The 23,762-nt window shown below is 41.9% G+C and overlaps 2 protein-coding genes across 2 annotated transcripts in view; one reads left to right on the plus strand and one right to left on the minus strand.

The window, feature by feature from the left end:
* On the plus strand, positions 1-22,674 carry KIF28P. The gene is made up of 22 exons (XM_040698118.1): positions 1-137; positions 1,982-2,170; positions 2,937-3,140; positions 3,953-3,988; positions 5,168-5,392; positions 5,679-5,833; positions 6,311-6,422; positions 7,090-7,157; positions 8,055-8,197; positions 9,277-9,424; positions 9,933-10,153; positions 11,008-11,062; positions 11,437-11,560; positions 12,129-12,273; positions 13,902-14,020; positions 14,718-14,825; positions 16,278-16,552; positions 17,883-18,017; positions 18,663-18,829; positions 19,230-19,336; positions 20,015-20,165; positions 20,382-22,674. Exons 1-22 carry the CDS (start codon positions 84-86, stop codon positions 20,699-20,701), a joined length of 3,261 nt encoding a protein of 1,086 aa, XP_040554052.1. The 5' UTR covers positions 1-83; the 3' UTR covers positions 20,702-22,674.
* SCCPDH (saccharopine dehydrogenase (putative)) overlaps positions 22,257-23,762 on the minus strand; it is a 10,047-nt gene continuing 8,541 nt past the window's right edge. The window contains exon 12 of the mRNA NM_001012875.2: positions 22,257-23,704. Within this exon, the coding sequence (NP_001012893.1) occupies positions 23,599-23,704 (106 nt within the window). The 3' untranslated portion in view covers positions 22,257-23,598. The remainder of the gene's footprint in view (positions 23,705-23,762) is intronic.

A 23,762-nucleotide genomic window follows, 5' to 3' on the forward strand; every position in this document is an offset into this window, starting at 1 on the left:
AACAGGACATTCTAGAGAAGTAGCAGCATGCACTTTAATATTTTGCTTCTTGGAAGTATTCATAACTGAATGCTGCTTAAAAAATGCCAAATGTTGACAGTGTGAAAGTGGCAGTTCGAGTGAGACCTTTCAGTCAGGTTAGTAATTATTTACTCTGGATATTTTTTTAAATTTGAATTACGATGTGCATATGATGAAAGAGGATGAGGAGGGGAAGTGATAGGAATATTTTTTAAATGCGCATTGTAAGTACTGCGTTGTAGCTCAGAAAATGGGTAAAAGTTCAAACTTTAATATTGTGACGGGGAAAGAAAAGACTTCAAACCTGAATTTGCTCTACATAGTGCACAAAACTATAATGTGCTTGGATTCCTGATCAAATAGAATTGACTGATGTGTTAGTGAAGATTGTTTAGTAGCATCTTATGATACTTCTTTATACTTAGAGACTATTTTTGTATGAAAATACAAGGAATGAGAACACACAAGCTGATTTTAGTAATAGTTTGTTGTAATTTTTAGCCTCTTTCATTTTATAATCGGCTCAGCTGAATTACCCTCCCTTGGCAGTGCTTTGGCAGAAAAAAAAAAAAAAGAAAGCAATGGTAATACAAGAAAATTGGCATGAGATTTAATGACTTCCTGAAGGCTTCTTACGATCCAGTGATTTTTATTTTAAGAGACTTCTAATCCTATTAAATGTTAAAATGTTTTTCTCGTTTTTTATTCAGTTACTTACATTCAATTTACATTTCTTGGAAGCTTAAACTCCCAGATTGCCCAGGGAGTTTGAAAGGAATGGGAGTGCTAGTATAATAATGAATGAGATTTCAGAACATTGGAGGACATAGAAAGAAATGGAAACAAAAGCAAGCTCTGGGATTTTTGTTGTTGCTGTTAATTATTTTTTCTAACAGTGTGAGAAAACGAGGAGCTAGCCTAACAGGATAAAGACTGCAATACAAAGAAAGATGGGTTTATAATGAAATGGAGACAATAGATTTTACTTGGTTTATTTTGTGCAGACTCACCAGTATGTGGAGGAAAGTGTGGAAAAGATAATGTCATTTATATAAGAGAGAGGAATATCCAGAGTGCGTGCAATATCTTTTTAACAATGAGGAGGAATGGAGATTACTGCAGTTTTAAGAAGTGGTTTCTTGTGTGTTTTGGTGAGCAATGGAGCCATCTGGCAGAATTGCAGATGTCTGCAAGTGTATCTCGGGGAAGTTATGGCTGTGGTTCCAGAGGGTCAGGAGGGCCTGTAGAAGAAAGCTGTGATACAGCATTGCAGCGGACGTATGAGAAGGCCGTAGGGGTGTAGAGAAGCATTCTTTTTAAGAAACAGCACAGGAGGCCTTTCTGTGAATAAGAACAAAATTTCCCAGGGAAGATTCTGTGCTGTTTATCTAAACAGAGCAATTACAAAGTCTTTCTATAGAGAGGTGTATTGCTTGAGGATTCTTTGGTTTTGTTCCCCTAAAAAATGGCTGGGATTCCTGCTAAAAAGGCTGCTGAAAGCTGAAGCTAAAGCATGCATCTGTACCCTTGGGACCTTAACCCCAAAGAAAATTCCAGTAGAACACTGACTTCCTTGGTGTAATAGTCTCACCTCTCAGGAAGCAGAATAAAAAACATGCAGTGGTAGGTTCTGTCTTCAGGAAACAAAGCAGGAGATATTCATGGAGGGATTTTGAACATGAATAAAGCTACAGGCCATTGTCAAAAGGGCATTTGTCAGGACATGCTTTAGTAGAGGTGTTTCACTGAGTTATCTTAGATCATTGACAAAAATATGAGAGTTTTTTCATTAAACGTCTTGCGGCTAAGGTTGGTGAACGTATTCGGTTCAAGTTCTAACACGAAGGAGAATTAAAGCAAATCTGTTTTGCTTTTGATAGCCACTAAATCCAGACTAAAACATGACTTTTTAGTGGATGACTGCTTATATTTTTACACAGCATTTATGATTTTGATACAGAGAGAGAAGGATGCAGGAAGTAGGTGTGTGATTTCTATGGACTCCAACAGTACAAGCATCTATGATCCTAGGAATCCAGGGCACGTGAAAACCTTCACATTTGACCTGGCGTATTGGTCTCACAGTGGCTTTCTGAAGGATGAGAACGGTATGCTCATCTCAGCGGGATCTAACACTTACGCAGGCCAGGTAAGATTTTATTCAGAGCCAACTAACAGCAGATGTAAGTAACACACAATTGTAAACAGGCCATTTATCTTTGTTATTTTGTTTTCTTGATTTTCATTGTGATTAACGTTCCAGCTGATCCCCGTGTGCAGGCTTAGGTACCACAATGTAAGAAGGATATAAAACTATCAGCAAGCAACCAAAGGAGGGCTATGAAGGTGGTGAAGGGTCTGTAGAGCAAGGTGTGTGAGGAGCAGCTGAGGCCTCTGGGTTTGCTCAGCCCAGAGCAGAGGAGCTGAGGGGGAGGCCTCATGGCGGCTGCAGCTCCTCACAGGGTGGGGCAGCGCTGAGCTCTGCTCTCTGGTGATAGAGACAGGGCCCGAGGGAATGGTGTGGAGCTGTGTCAGGGGAGGGTTAGGAACAGGGTCTGCACCAGAGGGTGGAGGGCACAGAACGTGCTGCCCAGGGCAGACATAATGTTTGCATTTGTGGTGGTTCGGAGTGGAGCCAGGAGTTGAACACGTTGATCCTTGTGGGTCCTTTCCAACTTGGGATATTCTGTGATTTCATGGATGTGTTTGATTGCTATCTCTCTGTTTACCGGTTTGAAGCATTATCTACTTTTTAATTAGATTTCTTGTATCCTGGAACTCTGTATTCTTAGGTGTGTTTGTAAATCCTGACCATTTGTTTAAACCATTTGTGGGGACCCTCCTACCAGACAGCAGCGCTGGTGTGTGGATTTCCCTGATCATCTTTGATGATGATGCATTTGATCATTTTTTAGAGAGAAGTCTTTCGTGATCTTGGCCAAGGAGTGCTGCAGAGTGCCTGGCAGGGTTACAATGCAACTCTTCTAGCATATGGCCAGACTGGCTCTGGGAAGAGCTACTCCATGATTGGGTATGGTGCAAACAGAGGACTGGTTCCCAGTGTGTGTGAAGAGCTCTGCAAAGCAATCCAGAGTCAGGAAAAGAACAAGCAGTACCAGGTGAGATTAGCACAAATTGTAATTTATTTCCAAGATCTTTCCAGGTTGTACTCTGAAGACTTTAAATTCAGATTAGTAAAATTAGAAACAGTGGATATATGGAACAAATTACTGCACAGACTTTAGTGAATCCTATACAAACGTTGAATGAAAAGTTCACAGAATGATAGGGATTGGAGGGACCTCTGAAGATAGATCACCAAGTCCAACCGCCCTGCTAAAGCAGTTCCCTACAGTAGGTTGTACAGGAAGATATCCAGGTGGGTCTTGAATGTCTCCAGAGAAGGAGACTCTACAGCCCCACTGGGCAGCCTGTTTCAGTGCTCTGCCACCCTCAAAATAAAGAAGTTTTTCCTCCTGCTTGTATGGAACTTCCTGTGTTCTAGTTTGTGCCCGTTGTCCTTTGTCCTGTCACTGGGCACTGCTGAAAAGAGTCTGCTAGACTCTCTCTAGAAGCTCCCTGTCACCCTGCCAGCTATTAGCTCTGTCAAAAATTAACATTTGATCTTGACTTTTCTGCAGATGCTGTCTAGATGTTAATAAATTGAAGTGCATCTTGTAATATAGCCTACCTAAACAACAAGGATTATATATGCAAAGATAAATTAAAGAAATGCTGGAGAGGACGCACAGGTGTGATCAAACATTATGCGTCTGATAAATAATTGACTCAATTAAAATGACCTAATGGGTTGGAATGAAGGGAGGTTTTGATCCAGGTAACCTGCGTTATTTTTACAATGAGATGGCACTCCATTCCAAGGATTTTTCTCAAATGCATTTTACGTTTTTATTATTCATTATCCTTACAGATTACTTTCAGCATGCTGGAAATCTATAACGAACAGGTAATGATCTCGCTCTGTTCCAGTGCTAACAAATCTTAGTTTTCTATGTACATTTATGTATTTTCTGTGTATTGTGATTGGAAAACAAGTCTTTTGTCCTCCTTTCGTGCCCCTACTAGGCATGATGACTCATGGATGCAGGCAGTATCTGGGCCCAGTGGTACGTTTTTGCTGCTTGAGCTATATGAGGGTCTGGTAGCAAAAGTCCTCTCAGGTTCATAAGTTATGTTGCTATTCAGCTACCAGAATGGGACAGTGAGAGTTACACTGGGGATATCGCAGACCAAAACTGGGCTTATGATACAGCACTGTCATTTGCAAGAGCCATTATACGAGGGGGCACATTTGTCCATGCAGTAGCAGTTCAAGAGGGATCTGTACAGCAAAGCCAGCAGTGGTTTGGGCAGAAGGCCTCAACTGCCACCGTTGCCCTCTGGCTGCTACGCACACCACTGCTTTTCTCCTTTATGTATTAGGCTTGTTTTTTTTGGGGGGGGGGAGGGGGAAGGGAGGGGAGTGATTAAGGAGATGAGATTTTTATTGTTTTCCTTTCTCTCTTCATGTTATCATCTTGTACTGGCAGACAGAGGAGATGTCTGAGTAGGAGATGCCTGATGCAAATGGGTAACCTGCTGGGAAGGAGTTTGTTTTGAAGACGGTATATGTCTAAGAGGATTGCATTTTTAGCTTTCCTTCTAAGGGTTATGTGTTTTTGCCACTTGTTTGTGAGTTCTTTCCCCTGAACCATTCTCCTCATTAGTTTTGGGACATTTGGCCAATTTCAGTTGAATTTGATGCACGTGAAAGAGTGGGAAAAGAAATGAATACACAGGAAAACAAACAATTCATTTTGGCAGCTTATGGAATAAGCTTTTATAAACTTATCATAACAACTAATTAAATAATTCTGAAGATATCTTAAGGCTGCAGACATGAATTTTCAACATTGATTAAACTTTTCTGCAGTCGAACTCTATGGGAATGAGTTTCTAGATGTGATAAAGCTAAAACAGCTACCACATTGTCAGCTGTAGCCTGTTTTTTTTAATTATTCTATCTTTACGAAGAGTTATATATATATATATATATGTATGTATATGTATGTGTATATATATATATATATATATATATATATTCTTATTTTAGTAGAATATTTCAACTGTAAATCTCTCTCCACAGGTAATAGACTTGCTGTCTAAGACCAGGAAGCCTGGAGGGCTGAAGATTAGAGAAGACCAGCAACAAGGTTTTTATGTGGACGGTTTGAAGCTGGTGCCTTGTGATAATTATGCGCAGATTGAGAGGTTAATGGATCAGGGGAATAAGATGAGAACAACAGCTACGACCACCATGAATGCCTCCAGCAGTCGATCCCACATGGTTATCACAATCCAATTCAAACAGGTAGCATGAAGGCGCTACTTCCACTGTGTTTCTTACCTCTGCCATGACAGAGCAAGTGGATGAGTATGTGTCAGGTTTCCTCAGCCCAGGTTGCTGGGCCAGCCATGAGTGTTCTCAGTTTTGACACATGCTGTTCGTCACTGCTGCTCTGGAGTGCACCAATGTTGGTAAATAAAGCAGCACAATTACTCTGAGAATCTGCACAGGGTACCCTTTTCTGTATCTTGATAGTATCCAAAGCACTGATTTGATGATCTTTCCTTATGCTGATGATGTGTTTTAACAGATTTTCCTAGATGAAGCTATCACTAAGCAGTCAGTTATCAATCTGGTGGACTTGGCAGGAAGCGAAAGGCAAAAATCATCAGGATCTGAAAAAGATAGATTGAAGGAAGGAACACGTGTAAATCTAAGCCTAACCACCTTAGGGAATGTCATCAGGTAGTCATTTTTCTTTTTATGTCCCTGTCTGTGAGGTAGAAAACAAATTTCTGTGCGTGGAACAACCTGTCTCTCCATTCAGATCTTCCTTGTAGTGTGGTTAATAGAAGTACTCAGTGAATAAGCACATGGAAACAAAAATATTTATTTACTTAGTTATTTTTCCTGGCTCCATGCCCTGTGAGTGCTTTCCAGGCAGTGGCATAGGTGAAGCAGCCTGAGAGGGCCACTGCTCAGTGCACCGTATGTCCAGGCTCTTCTGAAACTCTGAACTGAGCCGTTCAGAGCAGTTGTTTCAGTCTGAATGTCTTAACAATATTTAAGTTATGTATGATTTAAAGCTGCTTTTTTAATAATTTTTTCCATAATGCATCTACTGCAGTATCTAATCTAGCTGTCTTTTCTTTCCTAAAATTGCCTTTATATGTATGCTTATGTTGTTCATTCCTTTTTGTTAAACCCTTTATTTTCCTGTAGTGCTCTGGCTGAGGTAGCGACAGGAAAGAAAGTGCTGCATATCCCATACAGGGACTCAGTGCTGACTAAACTCTTGCAATCTGCTCTTGGGGGGAACAGCAGGACAATCATGGTAAGTTGATTCTACTCAATATTTTTTCCTGTTTTCTGGGATCATTGTTTGTACTGTGGAGCAGATGTTGCATTTCTAGGTAGGATAAATCTTCATAGGAACTTTGCTTTGTCTCAAGTGAACTGTGTACTCCAGCATCTTTGAAGAGGTGTGTATGTATATGTGTATATATATATATGAAAGTACCCTTAAATTATAGGAAAATATGAATAGAAAATCTGCACATGTGAAAGTGTTGACTTTATATGCTCATACTCTTAAAACAGTTTGACTGAGTTCCTTACAATACTACCTTTCTTAGTTTAGTGATGATGCTGTGACCAAATTTGAGGACATTCTACAGTTGTTACTTGTACAGGAACTATCTAAGTATTTTTGAGATTTTTGGGTTAAGCCAGAGACAGTAGGATTCTGACACCTTAGTTTTTTGTTTTTGTTTTTACTACCTCTATTTTCTCATCTTTCCTTCTCATTTCTGGCAAAAAATGTTTGAGAGAGTACATTTTCAGTCAGATTTCTAGGATGCTGGGGCTCTCCTTTTATGTTTCGGGACCTAGCGGTATATTTTCCCATGTTAATCTTTTTCTGATTTTTGGAAGTATTTAGAACTACTTAAACAACCATCACTCAATATCTAAGGACAGTTAATACTTTTGTATGTTTGCAGATTGCAGCCTTGAGTCCAGCAGACATCTGCTATGAAGAAACTTTGTCAACCTTACGATATGCTGAAAGGTGCACTTCTATAATATTTTCCTCTCTGGTCTTGGTGCACAAAAATACTCTGGAGGCATTCAAGGCCAGGCTGGATGTAGCTCTGGGCAGCCTGGTTTAGTGGTTGGTGGACCTGCACATAGCAGGGGAGTTGAAACTCAATGATCATTGTGGTCCTTGTCAACCCAGGCCATTCTATGATTCAAATATGATTCAAATTGCAGTCAGATGTTGGGCAAAATGACAAAAGACACCAATTCTAATTGGTCAGCAGCTCAGAATGGTGGAGGAATGAATCTGTGAATAATCTTGAGCAGCATTTTAGGAGATGATTTTTCATTCTTATTCATGAGTAACACATTTTTTAAATGAATTGTCTGACAAAGGAAACTATTTGTTTCCCTGAGTCTGTCTTCTGAAGCAGACAGCTTCTGTTCTCCTTTCCTTTCTCAGACTCAGGACTGGAAATCTCCTTGCAATCTTTTCAGTTGGGCTTTGTCTGCAGCTCAGAGATCTTGCCCCCACAGCAGCCTGGCTGCCAGCAGGTGTCAGGAGTGGGAGATTTATTATTCCCAGTGCCAGTTCAGTTTTACAAGCAGCTGAATTGCTTTCATGTTTGCAGGTTAGGGTCAGATGGAGAAGGGAAGGATTGTACTGGGCTGGCAGGAGCAAAACCAGAGCGGTAGCTCTGTGACTGCTGTAGCAGTAGGAGAGCATGTCAGATGCTTTCAGCCCAGGGGCAAATTTTCTGTCAGATTCTTCTGGCTTCTGAAGTTCCAGAGCTGCATGGGATATTTCTGAACAGGGAAAATAAAAAAAGAGGGGAAAAAAAAGTCATGTTTACCAAAAAATCTTGTCCTTTGCTGAGACTGTGGTTTTGTTTTTGTTTTGTCTTTTATGTGTTTTCACATTTAAAAGGGCAAAAAAGATCAGGAACAAAGCAGTGGTAAATGCAGGCCCTACCGAAAAGCTTATAAGAGAACTGAAAGCTGAAAATAACAAACTATTGTCCAGAATGGCTGGGCTCGGGAGCGCAAGGAGATCAATATCTGATGAAGCACGTACGTATTTCAGCATAAATACAGCTACAGGTAACAAATAGATGTTGAGTTCCCAAAATGCTAGTAGACCTTTCCAGTTGCTTGTGACATGGGAGCAGTATGGTGGGAAGTAAGCTGATGTAGGTCCACAGGTGAATTTCTTAAAAAGTGGATGGCAGAGGCAGTCAAGGCATTGGCAAGAGGCAGTCAAGGCAAATGCTGACCCCACTGTGCTGGTTCCAAGTAGTTCAAAATCACAAGCTGAAGTGTGGGAAGGGGAGAGGACACAAAGTGTTGGAGGCATGTATTAACCCTGATAGGAGGATGTGTGTGGTGGTACCAGCCCTCCTCTGTCTGATTAGGAGACGTGGCACATGAGAATGGCACCTACCAAATACCTTGTCCCAGATGGGCAGCCCCACAAGGGGGATGCTGTTCTTGCACCACCAGCTCACACTCTGCATTGTTTAGGCAGCCTGTGTTTCTGCCTCTTGATATGTAAGCAGCAGTTGATAGCTGTGATAAGGGCTTTTTTTTCCCCCCAGACATCATCACGACAGATGTTGTTTTGAAAATAATAATAAAAAAGTTAGCTCTGCCTTTGAGAAAGAGTCTCTGCCTTCATTTGCAGCCCTGGTGCAGGAACATGCTGTTGCTCACAGTCAGACCCCTTATCGGATGTTGATGGTTTGCTCAAGGTGAAAGCCTCAAACAAGTCTAAATAAGGACACAACAACAGGCAGGAGTGAAAAGTATTTCAGCTTTAAGGATTATAGCAGAGTGAGAGTGGACAAACATCAGAGCCAAGGGAAGAGATGGAAACGTGCAATTGGCTGGTATCTGTAAATTCTTTTGATGAGGTTTCACCTGAGTCAGTTCCTGTGCACGCTCTAGGCATGGAATCTTAGTGGTCACCTTCTCATTAGAAGAAGAGAATGAAGGTGGCAGCTTTCATTTCATATTCAGGATGGTGAAAGCGAGTCCCGTCCCACCCTAGGAGGCTCTGTGAGGCCAGGCCTCCTCCTGGTGTGCAGCCCTTGTCTCTCACCAGGCTTGCTGTTTCCCATGCAAACACCCAGGTTCAAGCTGTCTCTCTTCAGCAGAGCTGCGACTGCTGGCTGAGAGCGAGGGGCGGACACGGAGCGCACAGATGACATGGGAGGCTCGACTGGAGGAGGCCCGGCAGGAGTGGGAGCAGCAGTACTCTGTGATGACGCAGGCCGGTGTCCCAGCATCATGGTTCCAGATGCCTTAAAGTCCAGTCTTATTGAGTTTTTGGTGTTTTCTCCTGTCTTGTAGTCTTTAAGATTTGTTCACACACTTCTCTGGCTGCAGTGCTCCAACACAGCCTTCTCGGGGCTTTTTAGCTTGGGAAAGCTGGTGATAATTTAGTCCTTGGTTGTGGCTCCACAATATCATTGAATTTTGCATGAGTTAAAATAACAGAATCGTCTGTCTGCTTCTACCAACAGTGTGTATTATAGCTTCTTGCTTTTAGTTTGCAGTTTTAAGGAATCATTACTTAAAACATGCTAGTGAATGCACTGAGCTATGTGAAGTTGACTCTGACTTGTGTCATTTCAAAGTCCTTGACGAAGAGAGCCAAAGATTTTCCCTTTGAAGCCAGTTATACTATAAACACCCTGGAACTTGGAGACTGTGAATATCTATCAGAATGCAATCTCCTCTTCGGTGTTTGACATTTATATTTGGGGGGGAGGGATGTTCTTATGTAAGCTGCTGTACGGTGATGATTTTTCTTGTCCAGAAAAAACAAACAAGAAGAAAAACCACCAAAAGCTGGGCTTGTATGTATAATATTAGCTGTTATTTCAAGCTTTCAGATACACCCCACTGACATTACATATTTCTCAATTCTTGTACAGGAGAGGTGGATGATGGAAACGTTCCCGTATCTCCTGAATATCAACGAAGATCCTCAGCTTTCATGGGTTCTCAAGCATTTCATTCAGGATGGTAAATGTTTTTTAAAGTCCTGAAGTCAATATATGAATGGTGTTTTCTGTGCTTTGACTCTGACATAACAGAACTGTGGTCACACTAAGCTATTCAGCCACTTGAGTCAAGATTATTTTCTTTATTTCTTAAGTTCTTACCACCTTTTTTCACTATTAAGTGTGTGGTCCTTTTGAGGTCAGAGCAAGCTGAAGAATTTTACTGTGAGAAGTGTTTCAATTGCAAAAAATGCTATGATGCACTAGAGAAATAAGTCATATACAATAATAAGTCATAATATCCAAGTCTGTTGGGTGTTGTCTGCTTCTTGCCCTAAAAATGTTGATTGGAAAATATGAACCCTCATTTTGCAAGCTGACGATCCAACACTAACCACATTCCTTCTTATTGCCTGAGCATCCACTCCTGCGTAGGCAGTTTTTTGTTAGTTTTCCACCACTGACTCAGGGCTACAGTTAAAAGAGTTGGTGTTTGTAGATCTGGTACTGTTGCACACAGCATATTTAGTCCAGATGTGCGTCTCCACTACTTGCTGGTAGTGTACCCCCGGAGTTTCTGAGGGCTCCCAGATACATTTGTAATTATTCTTATGTGTTGACCCAGAGGCCACATGGAGTGAATCCTTTTTGTTTCTCAGGATCGAGTCTTGTCTCTAAAGAGAGAATAACTGACTATATTGTCATATTCAAGTAGTAACAGTAATATGAAAGGCTTGTGCTGAGCGCAGCTCTTCACACTGATGCAAAGGAGAAAAGGTAAAAAGGAATGCAAAAGCTTCAACACTCTTTACCTATTGATGTGTGAAGTGCATACAATTTATACTGGAAAATTCCTCTTTTTTTTTTTTTTTTAAGGTACTTGTGATGTTGGTCAATCAACCTCAAATGCTATAATCCTAAGAGGTTTGGGGTAAGTACGCTGATTTTTAGAAAACAAGATGCTTTCTTTCATGATCCTCTTGGTTTTTTTTGGTGTTTTTTAATTTTAACTTTTTTTATTTAAGGAAACGTAATAAACTGCATAAACATGGGATATGATTATTTTGAACTTTTCATGGGAAGTGAAAGGCTGTAGCTTATGACTAACGAGCTTCTTATGTTTCTAGGAACTGCCATTCTTGTAATGGCAAAAACGTGAAGCCAAATTGGCACTTAGCACAAAGCCCCACTGCCTCTTGAGTGGCAGCTTAAGCATATCATCTTTGGAATTATAATTTAGTGTTCTACGATGGTTCTCAAATTAAAAACAAAAAGTGAATCACAAGAAAACTTAACTTCTTTCAGCATTTTGGACAAACATGCAACATTTACAAATGCTGATGGCAAAGTTACCATAGCGCCACAGGATAAGTGCAAGGTTGTTGTGAATGGAGTGACCATCACAGGGGAAACAGAACTGCAGCACTCGGTGAGTATCTTCTTTGAACATAAAACAAAACTCTGAAGGGAAAAAAATGCAAGTCCAAACCGAAGGTTTAGAATGAGCACTGTGTCTTCCAGCAGAATCATATGTCTAAGGGAAGGTAAATTTTATGTACATATTTATTTATTTAAAATCAATCCAATGAAGCAGTCTTGCTCTGGAGGAGATGAGAATCTTTGTTCAGCTTCAGAATGATTTTTTGGTACAGATGCAGGTAAGCTCTGTGCCTTTCTTATGGAAGTCTTAAGCACTTTCTTCTGTTTTTATCATTAGCCCAAACTCATGTGTATATATCTACACGGTGAACGTGACAGACCAAAATCAACAGGCATCAAATGAATCGTAGTGGGGTCCATGCTCACCTCAAACAAAGGTGCAGTTAATCAGTCCTTGGCAGAGGACTTTGTGGAAATGGTAACGATTACTGTGCTTCAGTGAAGGGGTACTCTCTTCTTCTTTCACAAGGGAGGAATCCGCTCCTGACCACTGAATGCGGTGACACTTGACATGTTGTATCCTTGACTTCAGAGCATCTTTTGTCTAAACCTTTCAGGATCGTGTTATTTTGGGATCAAACAGCACGTACCTCTATGTCGGGCCACCTGCACAGAGAACAGAGGAGGACCTGAGCAGATATGACTACGATTTCTTTCAGTCTGAGTTGGCAGCAGCAGAAGGTTTCAGTGTGGATAAACTTGGTGAGCGTCACTGCTTGTGCATGGGGTGGCGTTATTGTGGGGGACCGGTGTTTCATCACCTTGGATCATGTGCAGACATCTTCAAAATCTGCCTTGTCCTTCTGCACCTCACACACTGTTCTTGCTGTGGGCTGGAGGCTGTGCAGTGCTTTGCACAGAAGCAGCTGTGAGTCACACTAATTGCTTGATACCTATCTACTGCTTACAACAGAAAGAGAAATGCATTTTGTTTAAATTTATTTTACTAGTTTGTATGTTGTTTAATGAAACCAAAGGCAAGTCTAGTAGCTGTTACTTCTTTATACTGCTGTGTTCCTAAATAGTAATGTGTGCATTTGCCCTATGTGTCAGAATGAGACTTTCCTGCAAGCCATTTTAATATGTTTAGTCCAGTAAAATGTTTGGCTTGTAAATATGAAATAGATATAGATATTCATAGATATGAAATCCTAACATCCAGAGAGTATTTACTATGGATATTCTGCATTCAAGTATTTATCTTTCTTAAAGAACCTGGGGGTGTGTGTTGTTTGTAACTGTGTACTAATCTGCCTGACCATTTTGAGTTAAGTGGCTCTCACATTTCTCTTTTAGTTACTCCATCCCCATAGAAGCATGCAGTAGTTGTTCAGCCCCAAAGAGCAGTCAGCATAAACATGCTGCTGCCTCCAGGCATTTGGCTGAGGTGTAACGGAGTGCCTGTAATGAGTGGCTCTGGGAGGGCTGAGGGCACACGGAGGACTTAGTTGAGATGCCTGATGCTCCGTGGCATTGCTGTCACTCACACAGTGAGGGGTGCAGTGAATGTGCATCTGAGCATCTGTGTGTAACTAGCTGTTCTGAGGGACGTTTGTGCCTCGTGTTCAGCTGTGTCACCAAAGCTGCAGGTGTTCAGAATGGACTGAGCCAGTTCTCCAAATATACCTGCAGCAAAATCCTCTGCATAAAGCCCACTTTCTAAAATGATCCCTGGAGTGTGCCCAGAGAAGAGCAGTGAAGCTGCAGAGGGTTTGGAGCACAAGGCTTATGGGGAACAGCTGAGGAAACTGAGCTTGTTCAGTCTGGAGAAGAGGAAGCTCAGGGGAGACGTTACTGCACTCTACAAATGCCTGAAGGGAGGTTATGCAAGCTGGGGGTCGGCCTCTTCTCCCAGATAACAACAGGACAGGAGGCCTGAAGTTGTTCCAGTGGAGGTTCAGGTTGGATATTAGGAAAAACTTCTCAGAAAGAGTGGTGAGGCCCTGGAACAGGCTGACCAGGGAAGGTGATGGAGTCACCATTTCTGGAGGTGTTCAAGAACTGTGTGGCATGGAGAGACGTGGGTTAGTGGGCGTCGTAGGGATGGGTTGGTGGTTGGACTAGATTATCTTAGTGGTCTTTCCAACACTAGTGATTCTGTGATCAGCTTTTCAGCCTGATTCTAGAAGTGAGCTCAGCTAAGCTGCTCTTGCACTGCCCCTCTCCCTGTGGGACATGAGCAGGCTGGATGCTGAATGTCCAGCTCGGGGCAGGACAGTGGCATTGACCAGGGGCTTCTCATTGCTTTCTGGCTGAGAACAAGTGCCCCTCTAAAGCTACCTGCAGGGGATGGCAGCCTGTTCACCTCTTCTGTTCATGTCTTCCTGAAGGCACTGTGGGCAGTGGGCAGGACAGAGCAGATCCCAGTGTCCTGGCGGTATTTCATGACTACATCAAACTGATGCCACTGGTGGAGGAGGCGAATCAGATGAGCCAGGAGCTGGGGAAGGTAAGGAAGGCTTCTCCCTGGCTTCTGTGGGTCACACTTGTTTTGCACGTTATTGAGCTTGAATAGGAAGAACTGTAAGAACATCTCCCATTGCTTTTGGCTTTCCCAATCTCCCTCACCAGCTCGTGGGCAGAGGGGAGACATGGGGTGAATGTGAATTCAGCAGTTCAGGCTGCCAGCAGCATTTCAGGGCCATTGCGCTGCATAAATATGCAAACAGTGACTGATTTTGTACTTTCTAGAGAACAAGAGGTCCAAGAAGGGAGAATTCCTCCTCATGCTTGTTCTGTAACACTGGAATAATGAGACAGATCCAAGGGCAGCCTAAATAGACAATAATAACTTCTGAGCATTTAAACTAAGTACCTAGCTTCTCGAGAAGTTCCCTGAAGAAAAACAGAAGTACACAGGTTAGGATAAAGATTCTCCTTTCTCTGTGCAACCTCATGGCAGAGTGCTATGTCAGTGCTGTGTCAGTGGGGGAAGTAAAGGAAGCCTCGTTCCAGGTGGATTTCAGACATTTGAAATAGCAGGGATGTCAAATCCTGGGCACTGCAGAAACGTTGTGGTGAGAATTTCTTCCATAAGCAGGATCACATAAATCTCTAGTATTCATTTTAAATGAAAATATTGCCAACTTGCATACCTAAAGGTGTCTTGGGTATGGATGTGCTGAAGAAACTTTTTTAATTAATAGGATCTCAAATTTGAATTGAAGGTGAAAAATCTGGCCTTATCAGACTCCAGAGGCCATGACCTACAAAAGGAAATAACAGTAAAAGTGACACATGAAACTACACAGCAGGTAAGAAGGCAAAACAAGTCAGCCTGATGTGCTAAGAAAAGGTTTAAAGAGAAGATAAGGAATATGTGTGCTGCATGCTCATTCTTGTGGAATCCTTGTGGTACTGCCTGTGCTGTGCCCTAATGGTGGAGCTGTGCTCTTTTACTCTCCCACTCTTTGATGCCCATTTTCTGTACCACCATACATGAATTACTCTCTTCCCAAGCCATTGCTGGATCTATTCACTTCTCAGAAGGAATCCATGTACTGCTTGTTCATGGGACAGCCGTTCTCCTGGGTAGTTTGTATTATCTACAGGAGATCCCTGAGGTGCATTAATTCTGCCCCTAAAGGGCTGATCTGCCCTGGCATTTGTGAGTACACTTAGCCATCTTCAAACACTCTGTTGCTGAACTTCTCAACAGGGGCACTACTGTTGAAGTGAAAGAGGCACATTTGACATGGACAAGGGCTGGAAGAAGCTGTTGGAAAACCTCACAGTGAAGGCACTCACTGCCAAGATCTCACTGATGGGTCTCTGTAGCCACTGGTGAGCACCAGCTCACATCCTTGTCATTGAAACATCCTTCAGCTCTGCTGCTCAATTGCAGCTGATCACTGGCTGGTTAGCAACAATGCTTCACCTTTTAAATAATGGAGGAGGGAGCTTTATTACTTTGTTCTAAAACAAGAGGTTTTTCACAACTGATGGACAAAGAAAAGCAATTTTATATTTTCATTTCATGTATTTAATAGCACGCTCATAATTGATTGCACATTCTAATTTGTGAATTGTCAGCTTACAGGAGTATTTGATAACGTAACTTATCCTCATTTTGCCATCATCAGTGTCCATTAATCTTTCAAACCATCAAAGCTGCAATGTGTAATGCTGTTGCTTTCTTGTGAAAGCATTTCCAGTTGTTCTTGCATAAAATTAGCCTGTACCAAGCTTAGGTCATAGAGGCGATGCTCTTACTGTGTTCTTTAAAAACATAGTGATGGAACCAGAAGGAGCCTCTAGATCCAAGCAGAGTGACTTATTTATTATTTTCAGTAATATTTTCTTGGCTATCTATTGTAAGAACAAATAATATTTAAGCTGAAAGCAAAGGAAAGTAAGACCAAGGGAAAACTCTCCTAATGCAGAAGCAGCAAATTAATGAGCAATACTGGGTTGGGCTGAAAGGAAGATGAAAGGTAGCTGTGTTCTAATAAATCTCTGAAATCTCCATTCTACACAATACATGATCTCTCCTTGGAGCAGAGCCTTAAGCCTCACGCTCCTTTATTGTGGGTGAAAGGTCCAAATACCTGTCTGTAACAAAAATCTTCTCTTTCCTTTCCTCCATTCTGCTGTGTTTATATGAACTTTGATGTAGCTCGGTCAGAACAAATTCTTGTACATAAATAGGCAGAGGGGTACCTTGCTGTTGTCTGTGTCAGTGACTGCCCGAGTCACTTCATCCATAGGTGTGGGTATGGTCGAAGGCCAAGTTCATTAACAGGAAGTTCATAATGGAGGAGCTTTACCAGCGCTTTCTGGAAGGGGAGGACCCAGCTGTGAACCAGGACAGCGATCCCTTCTGGGACCCTGTGGAGGCTGTCCACGTGGGATCTGCACATGTTTGGCTGCAGGCGCTGGCGTACCGCATGAGGCTGGAGGAGCGGGCTGAGCTGCTCAACTCCGAGGGACTGGAAGAGGCTGTTGTGCTGATAAACCTGTCTTCGTGCTCCAGTGACGGGAGGTAACCATCCACAGCCTCTGTTCTGGGGTCTATTGGTCATTCCTTGTTAAGGGAACTTGGGGAGTTCACCTGCTGAAATGCTTAACTGGGAATAAAAGCTGGAAATGATGAGCAAAATGTGGAAGAGGGAGACAGATCTCACTGGTCTAAGTGGGAGTGGGGATCAGCTCCATATTCATTAGATAAGATGATGGCAGTCAGTCGTAATTTCTGCCTTTGCTGAATTGCTCTGCAGGGCCCCAGGAATTGAGTTTCCCACAGTCTCAGCCCTGCTGCCTGACAGCTCTGTCCCTGTTCCCAGATGGAGCTGGCATCTGGCGGGGAAGGGATGGTCAGAGCCAGATAGTCCTACTGCAATGTCTGCAGTGAGGTTGATATAGAATCATAGAATCACTCATGTTGGAAAAGACCTTAAAGATCATCGAGTCCAACCACAACCTAACCATACTACCATAACTAACAACCCTCCTCTAAATCATGTCCCTGAGCACCACATCCAAACGGTTTTTAAACACATCCAGGGATGGTGACTCAACCACCTCCCTGGGGAGCCTATGCCAGTGCTTAACAACCCTTTCTGTAAAGAAGTGTTTCCTGATATCCAACCTAAACTTACCCAGATGCAACTTGAGGCCATTTCTCCTCATCCTCTCACCAGTGAGAAGAGACCAACCCCACTCTCCCTGTAAGCAGCTTCCAGATACTGGAAGAGAGCAATAAGGTCTCTCCTGAGCCTCCTTTTCCCCAGACTAAACAGACCCAGTTCCTTCAGTCTCTCCTTGTAGAGCATATTCTCCAAGCCCTTTACAAGCCTTGTTGCCCTTCTGCCAGCACCTAGTCCTTAGGCCCTTTCCTTACACCTGGAAATCTGCAAGCTGGCATATCAAAGTGAGTTGCTTTTAGTTTAGCAGCATTACAGTCAACACTGAAGCTTCTTCATCTGAGGGAGGAAATAATTATACATCAAAATAGATTCAGGTTAGTCCTCCTCTGTTTTGAATGGTTCCTGTGTCCACATTGTCTTTCTGGACGTCTTTGTTTTCTCTTTCAAGCACTGCTGTTTTGTGTATCATAACATCTGATAATGAAGGTTACATTGCTATCTTGGAGATCTGCAGGGGGATTAAAAATAAAAACCAACACAGCATGCCAGCTGTCATATAAACCTGGCATTTTGTTTGCTACCAAGGGATAATTATCCACACGACCATGTCACGTAACAGCAGCTCTCCTTTCTAACCCCGGCGTCCCCTTCCTTTCTGTTATCACCCTGTTTGATGTTGATCGATGACCTGGGTCAGATACGCTGAGCTGTCCTTTCTGTTGGCAGACTCTTCGGGGAGGACGAGATGGTCATTGATCCACTGGAGCTGCTGGAAAGAAGGGTTGATTTCCAGATTCACATTGCAGAGTGCCTTGGAGTCAAATGGCTGCGAGGCGCTGTGGGAAGAGGCATTCAGATCGGGTATTGTGTTGCACCACTTCCCCACCACATCAGCATAATGCCACTTTGTGCTGCTGGTGAAACTGAGAGCACGTTTAGCCTTGCTCCTGTGGAAGTCACGAGCCCACATAACCCATTATCTGTTTTGCTTGGGTCTTTGAGCTGCAGTAAGAATTTAACCTTGAATCTATGAAACTACAGAAGATATGTTGTGTTGGCCTAAAAATGTCACTCCCGTTTTTAAAAACTCTGTGTGGAGCAGGGATTGCCATGGCTTTGTTATCCACAGAGAAATGGGTGGGGTGGAGCTGGAGAAATGCCCCATGGATTACTGAACAGAATAGGCAGAAAGCTGGAGGTCTCGGGGCAAACAAAGGAGTTATGAATATTTAAAGGCTTTTGTGCATTTCTGACAGTGTGCCGCATTGCTCCTGTCAACACAATAAGTACTAAACATTAATAAAGTACCGTGATATTTTCGCATGTCCTGTGGGTGCTGAATGACTGCACAGGGCGCTTTATTAAGCAGGAAAGGAGAGCTGACCTTGAAATGCTACAGTAATTGTTGCTGCTCGACTTCTGTGTCTGTTTTAATAGCTGACCTTTTCAGAGACCAAATTGGTTTTTAACTAATTTTTTTTTTATGCTTGCATTTTATGTCTTTAGGTATAGAGTTTATGATCTTCCCCGGTGCTTATACACAAAGCCTGTCTGGGAAAGCGCCAATCCGAAGATAGAAGAAACAGTCCATTTCTCAGCCCTAAATGCTTCCTATGATTTTTTGAATTATTTACAGAAAAACGCTTTAATTGTTGATTTATGGGGCCTCCAAGGTATTTCTTTCCAAAATTTTCACTTTTGAAAGTTGTATGTTACATATTTCATATTCAGGGATGGTTTGGAGATAGAATCAGACCATACGGTCCATAATTACGGATACAGAACTGTTTGCTGGGGGGATGAACAGCTCAGTTATTCACACTTTTCAGTAAAATATTAATTCAGAATATGAAAAATGGTCAGCGGCTTCCTGATTTAATTTCAAAATGAGGATGCTGGCCTCCAGCTTGGTTGAAGCTGTAAGGAAAAGGCGCTCTCTGTCATGAATTCAGAGTTTAAGAGGAGACTGTTTATTTCCACCTTAAATACTGTGCACAATGTACAATAAGGGCACCAGCAGCAGAGAGCGTGTGCTGGCTGAGCCCTGAGCGTGTTGTCTTTACTCTGCTGCAGAAGGTTGCATGGAGATGGACTCCTCCCTTGATGGCCTTCTGCTCACAGCTGAGGGCACCGTTGTAGTTGATAATCCCAAAGCTTTGACTGCAAGCAATGCTGGTCTGGTAAGTGCACTTATTGACACCGCCTTCTGATAAACCCACTTGATTTTAATGGGAATATGCAACAAGCAAGGGCTGCAGGGAAGCATCTAATTAAGCAGAACACAGTGCTGCATATGAGCCTGAGTGTTCCCAGTGTACCACTCTGGAGCACTGTGTGGGCTGACAGCCTGACGGGCTGAGTTACCACACAGCTGAGCTGCTCAATACACATTTGCTGGAGCACCACAGTGAGGTGTGCGTGCTCACACATGTATTGCTGTGTAGTGTTTATGTATTTGTATTTCTCTGTGTATAAATGCAGACCTATGTATGCAAATACATACACGCGTTCAGAAAGAGATGGTAAAGCGAAAGCATTACCCTAGTAGTTGCGGAAATTCTTTAGCCACTTTTGCTAGTGAGATACTATGGCAACAGGGCATCAAACGTAGACTTTGCAGTTGGAGAAATAATAAATGAATGTTTATTGAAAGGACTAATAAAGCTGTAACGAAGGAAAAAATGTCCATCTGAAGCCACTGAAAAATTTGTTTTCAAAATTCAATATCCTGAAGAACATTCCATTACCCCATTGGAACATCCATTTATCTCTGTATAAGTGCTTTTGATAGACAGAATCAATGAAGATGTGGTGACACTTATCTGAACTGCAGTTTTCTAAAAGAAACACCACTACAGGATGCAGCTATGGAGGTGCCTGAACTGTACCGGAAACTGCTGCAGATGGAACAAGAGACAGAGCTGCTGAGGGAGCTCAACAGAGCTTTAAGAGAAGAAAATGCTCTCCTTAAAGACAGTCTGAAGAAATGGGACACAGGACACCACGAAAGTCAGTGCCCATCACAAACTCTCAGTATTGCATGCTTTCGCTACAGTTCTTCCTTACCAGCACTGCTCCAGGACGCAGGCTGTACAGAAAGTTAATTTATATCTCACTGGCATTTCTTTTCCTCTGACGAAGGAAATTAGTTTGCCACATTCGATGGCAATAAATTCAGGATTGATTTATCACTTCATTAATAAAAAGTAATCTCTTCTATTTTAGAGAAGAAATCTGAGTCACCTACCAAGGCGGTTCAGATGATGAAGCAGTCTGCATCATCAAGAGACGCTGAAGAGATGTGCAGCCATCGGACCAGCTGTGATGCAGAACTTGCCAAGGCCCTTAAGACCTTCTATCAAAACATGAGTGTAGTCAGAGAGCAATTCCTTCAGTTAAAGCATTCCAGGCCACCAGTAAGTCTGTTTTTTTGCAACAGTTTAAGCATCCGAGGCTGTTTTCCAATTCTAAGGAATTTTGTCTTTAGGAATTCGAAAATGAAGGTATCACAGAATCACAAGGTCATTGAGGTTGTGCTACTGTAGGTAGCTCTGTAAAGTCTGACTTGCAGGTTAAAACTGAGAGTGCTGAACAGACTCAAACAGGCATGTTGCTACAAAAGTGTTTGCCTACCAGGGAAGCTATGCTGTAACCGAGTCTGTTGTATATCTACTTAGTGCTTTAGGGCAGTTATGTTGTCATCACCTAGTTCATAAAGTTGCTTCAGAATGATGCAAACTGGCTTTTAGACTGTGGTTGGCTCACTATTCAGCAAGTCTTCCAGATTGCTTGGACAACAAAGCTATTATTTACTCAAGCTGGCAAGGGAACTTTATGGTGTATCCTGGCTTTCTCAGTATGACCTTTTCACAAGGGTTCTAACTTCCTGTACAGCTCAACAGCCTCATTTCTTGCCAGTAACACTGTATTGTTCTGATTTTTCCCTCTCTATGTAACCTTCAGTTATGCAGTGTAAGAAAATCTTCTTAACTGGTGAATCACGTTACACAGTTTTCACTGCGTAAGGTTTTTCTGCACAGAACAATTTAGAAACACCTAAGAATGAGTTTGCTTTGGCTCCTTAAGTACTTAGCCTAAAACAGCTCAGAGTTGGAGAGCCATCCCAACTTCCAGCAGTCATTTGAGCGAGCTTGTATTGAGTACTGTAAATCTACATACATAAATGCAGGCTAGGACATTTCTTTAGGAAACCTTTGTAACAACTTTTTAGGCCTTCAGACTGTCCTGAACTGCTATCACCCAGGGCAGAAAGCATCAGTGACTTAGAACCTAACCTGAGGAAAAGGCTGTTCTTCATGTGATTGTACGGGGGAAGGGAAAGAAATAAAACACACACACAAAACCAAAATCTACTACCTTCCTCAATTTAATATTGTAAGTGCAGTAGTTCTGGCATCTGAGTTAGGAGTGGCGTGATCTGAATTTTAATCCAACAAATACTTTAGACCTGACTATATTAAAGAACCACATAACATGTTTCTTTTGTTAGTAGCTGATCGTTATTGCCTCTTACTCTGGCCTAATTCGTAGCTTTCTTCAGATCTTGGTATATTTTTTTTTCTGCAACAGAACAAACACAACTGTGTATCAACAAAGATATTAGATGCTTACAGGCTAATCATTTCTGAAACCCACTGCTCAATTTTGGGTTATCTGGTAGCAAGAATGCTTGGTGGTTATTTCAAGGACAATACATGTTGTCAAAGTCACAGGAGCTCTTCTGTACCTACATTAAAAATATATAGCCACTAGGTTAAAGTTAGCTATGAAGCTAATACATAGCCCTTAAGCCTTAAATGGCTGGTGTTCAACATTACTCCTTTAGATGCTGCTGCCAAGAGAGTGAGAGGTGTAATTCATCTGGCCTGGAAAAAGAGCAAAGCTATACTCCCAAGCACATCCTTTCAGCTGTGGTACATGCTATTCTTGGCAAAATAATAATGTAATTACGATCCTAATTTTAGTTTTTGAACCTGTAGTTTGTCCCACCACTTGTCTCCCTTTTACTCAGTTACCACCTAAGTTAACCCCTGAGACCTTTAGGTAGCCTTTGGTATATAAGTAAAACAATGACATGACTGTTGAGCCAACTAATTTCTTTTATTATGTTTTAGCAGGAAGATAATTTGCAGGTACTACGTCTTTTTACAGAGAGACAGTCACAAATGATAAGTGATTTTGGCCGACAACTTGAGTCTACAGTTGATAAGCTGAAAAGCGATGTTGCTCTTATAGTTAAGAAGAAGCGAGAATATATAGCGTACAGCAAACCTTGAGGATCCCTTTCTAGGAATACGTCGAAGTGCACGTGAGTTTTCAGTTTGTCTTTATGTTAAAGTTCTGTGTTGAGCATTCTATGTACAGCATAGTCAAGGCAGCTTGTTTGCTTATGATGTCACTCATTACAAATCTGCTTCAGGCTAAGACTAAAACTTCTACGATTTCTGAAATACTTCATCTAACAGTGCTCTGATCTCAGCAAGCTGTAAGACTGGGGGAAAAAAAGCTGTTATATATTAAATGTACATATACCAGAAAAAAATATTTTGCTAGATGTATTATCATTCAACCACAAAGAATCAGATATAGACTCATGAAGGGTAATTTAATATTTACAAACAAACGTGGAAGTTGTTCCAGCAGTTTAAGTAATTTAAGTGAGTAATTTAACTTCTCAGTTACTATACTGACAAGGCCACTACTTGAAATAGTCATACTGTAAATACATCTTTCTTGATACTGTTATGCATACTGCACACGTTCTTCTAGAATGACTTGTCAGTTGAAATTACAATTGGTCTTCAGCTAACTCTACTGACAAACCCTACTCTTTGTGCTGTCTGTTTTTCAGTATGGCAAGCTAGTAAGGCTGAAAAGTCAACAAACCTTAAGACACCAGTACAGATCTTTAGAATAATAGAGCAAAAAGACAATTCTATTCCTCAAACCTTAAGAGAAAAACAACTACTTGTATTTGACTATGGGTAGTAAGGCTTTAAAAGTAGTAATGCCACAAACTAATAGTGCCTATCCCAAACAGACATGAGGAGTAACTAGCAGTTTCCTCTGCTAAGGCACTTGGTATCCAGGGCTGGCCTGTTTTAAATAGTTGGGGCAAGAAGGCTGTGGTTAATTGTGAAGCAGAATGAATTAAGCAGTAACTGAGGCTGCTGTTCTGCAACTTAAGGTGAAAGACATTAAACAAAGTTCTAGTACCCAATAAATCACTGATTTCATATATTCATGAATTAAGTCAGTATCCTTTATGGGTTTTCTCACAATAGAAAATACCACATTTTTCAACTTAATTTTTCACCTGTTTCTGCTGTAAACAACAGCATAATGCAACTATTTTACAGCCCAATGAGCTTTATTGGAATGAGGCGCAGGTAAGATGTTAGTTCGTGTGGCTGTTTTGATGTCAGACTTCGGGCTGGCTAATAACAGAGAACTCAACACCACGTTTGCTGAGGCGATCAATCAGTTTCGTTTTAGAGAAGGCGGCTCCTGGAGAATACACACCACCTCTGTTAACAACAATCAATCAAAAGAGAAAAACCATTAGTGGTACAGTGGCTCAGTGAC

Source organism: Gallus gallus, chromosome 3, assembly GCF_016699485.2.
Source record: "Gallus gallus isolate bGalGal1 chromosome 3, bGalGal1.mat.broiler.GRCg7b, whole genome shotgun sequence".
Classification (NCBI taxonomy): domain Eukaryota; kingdom Metazoa; phylum Chordata; class Aves; order Galliformes; family Phasianidae; genus Gallus; species Gallus gallus.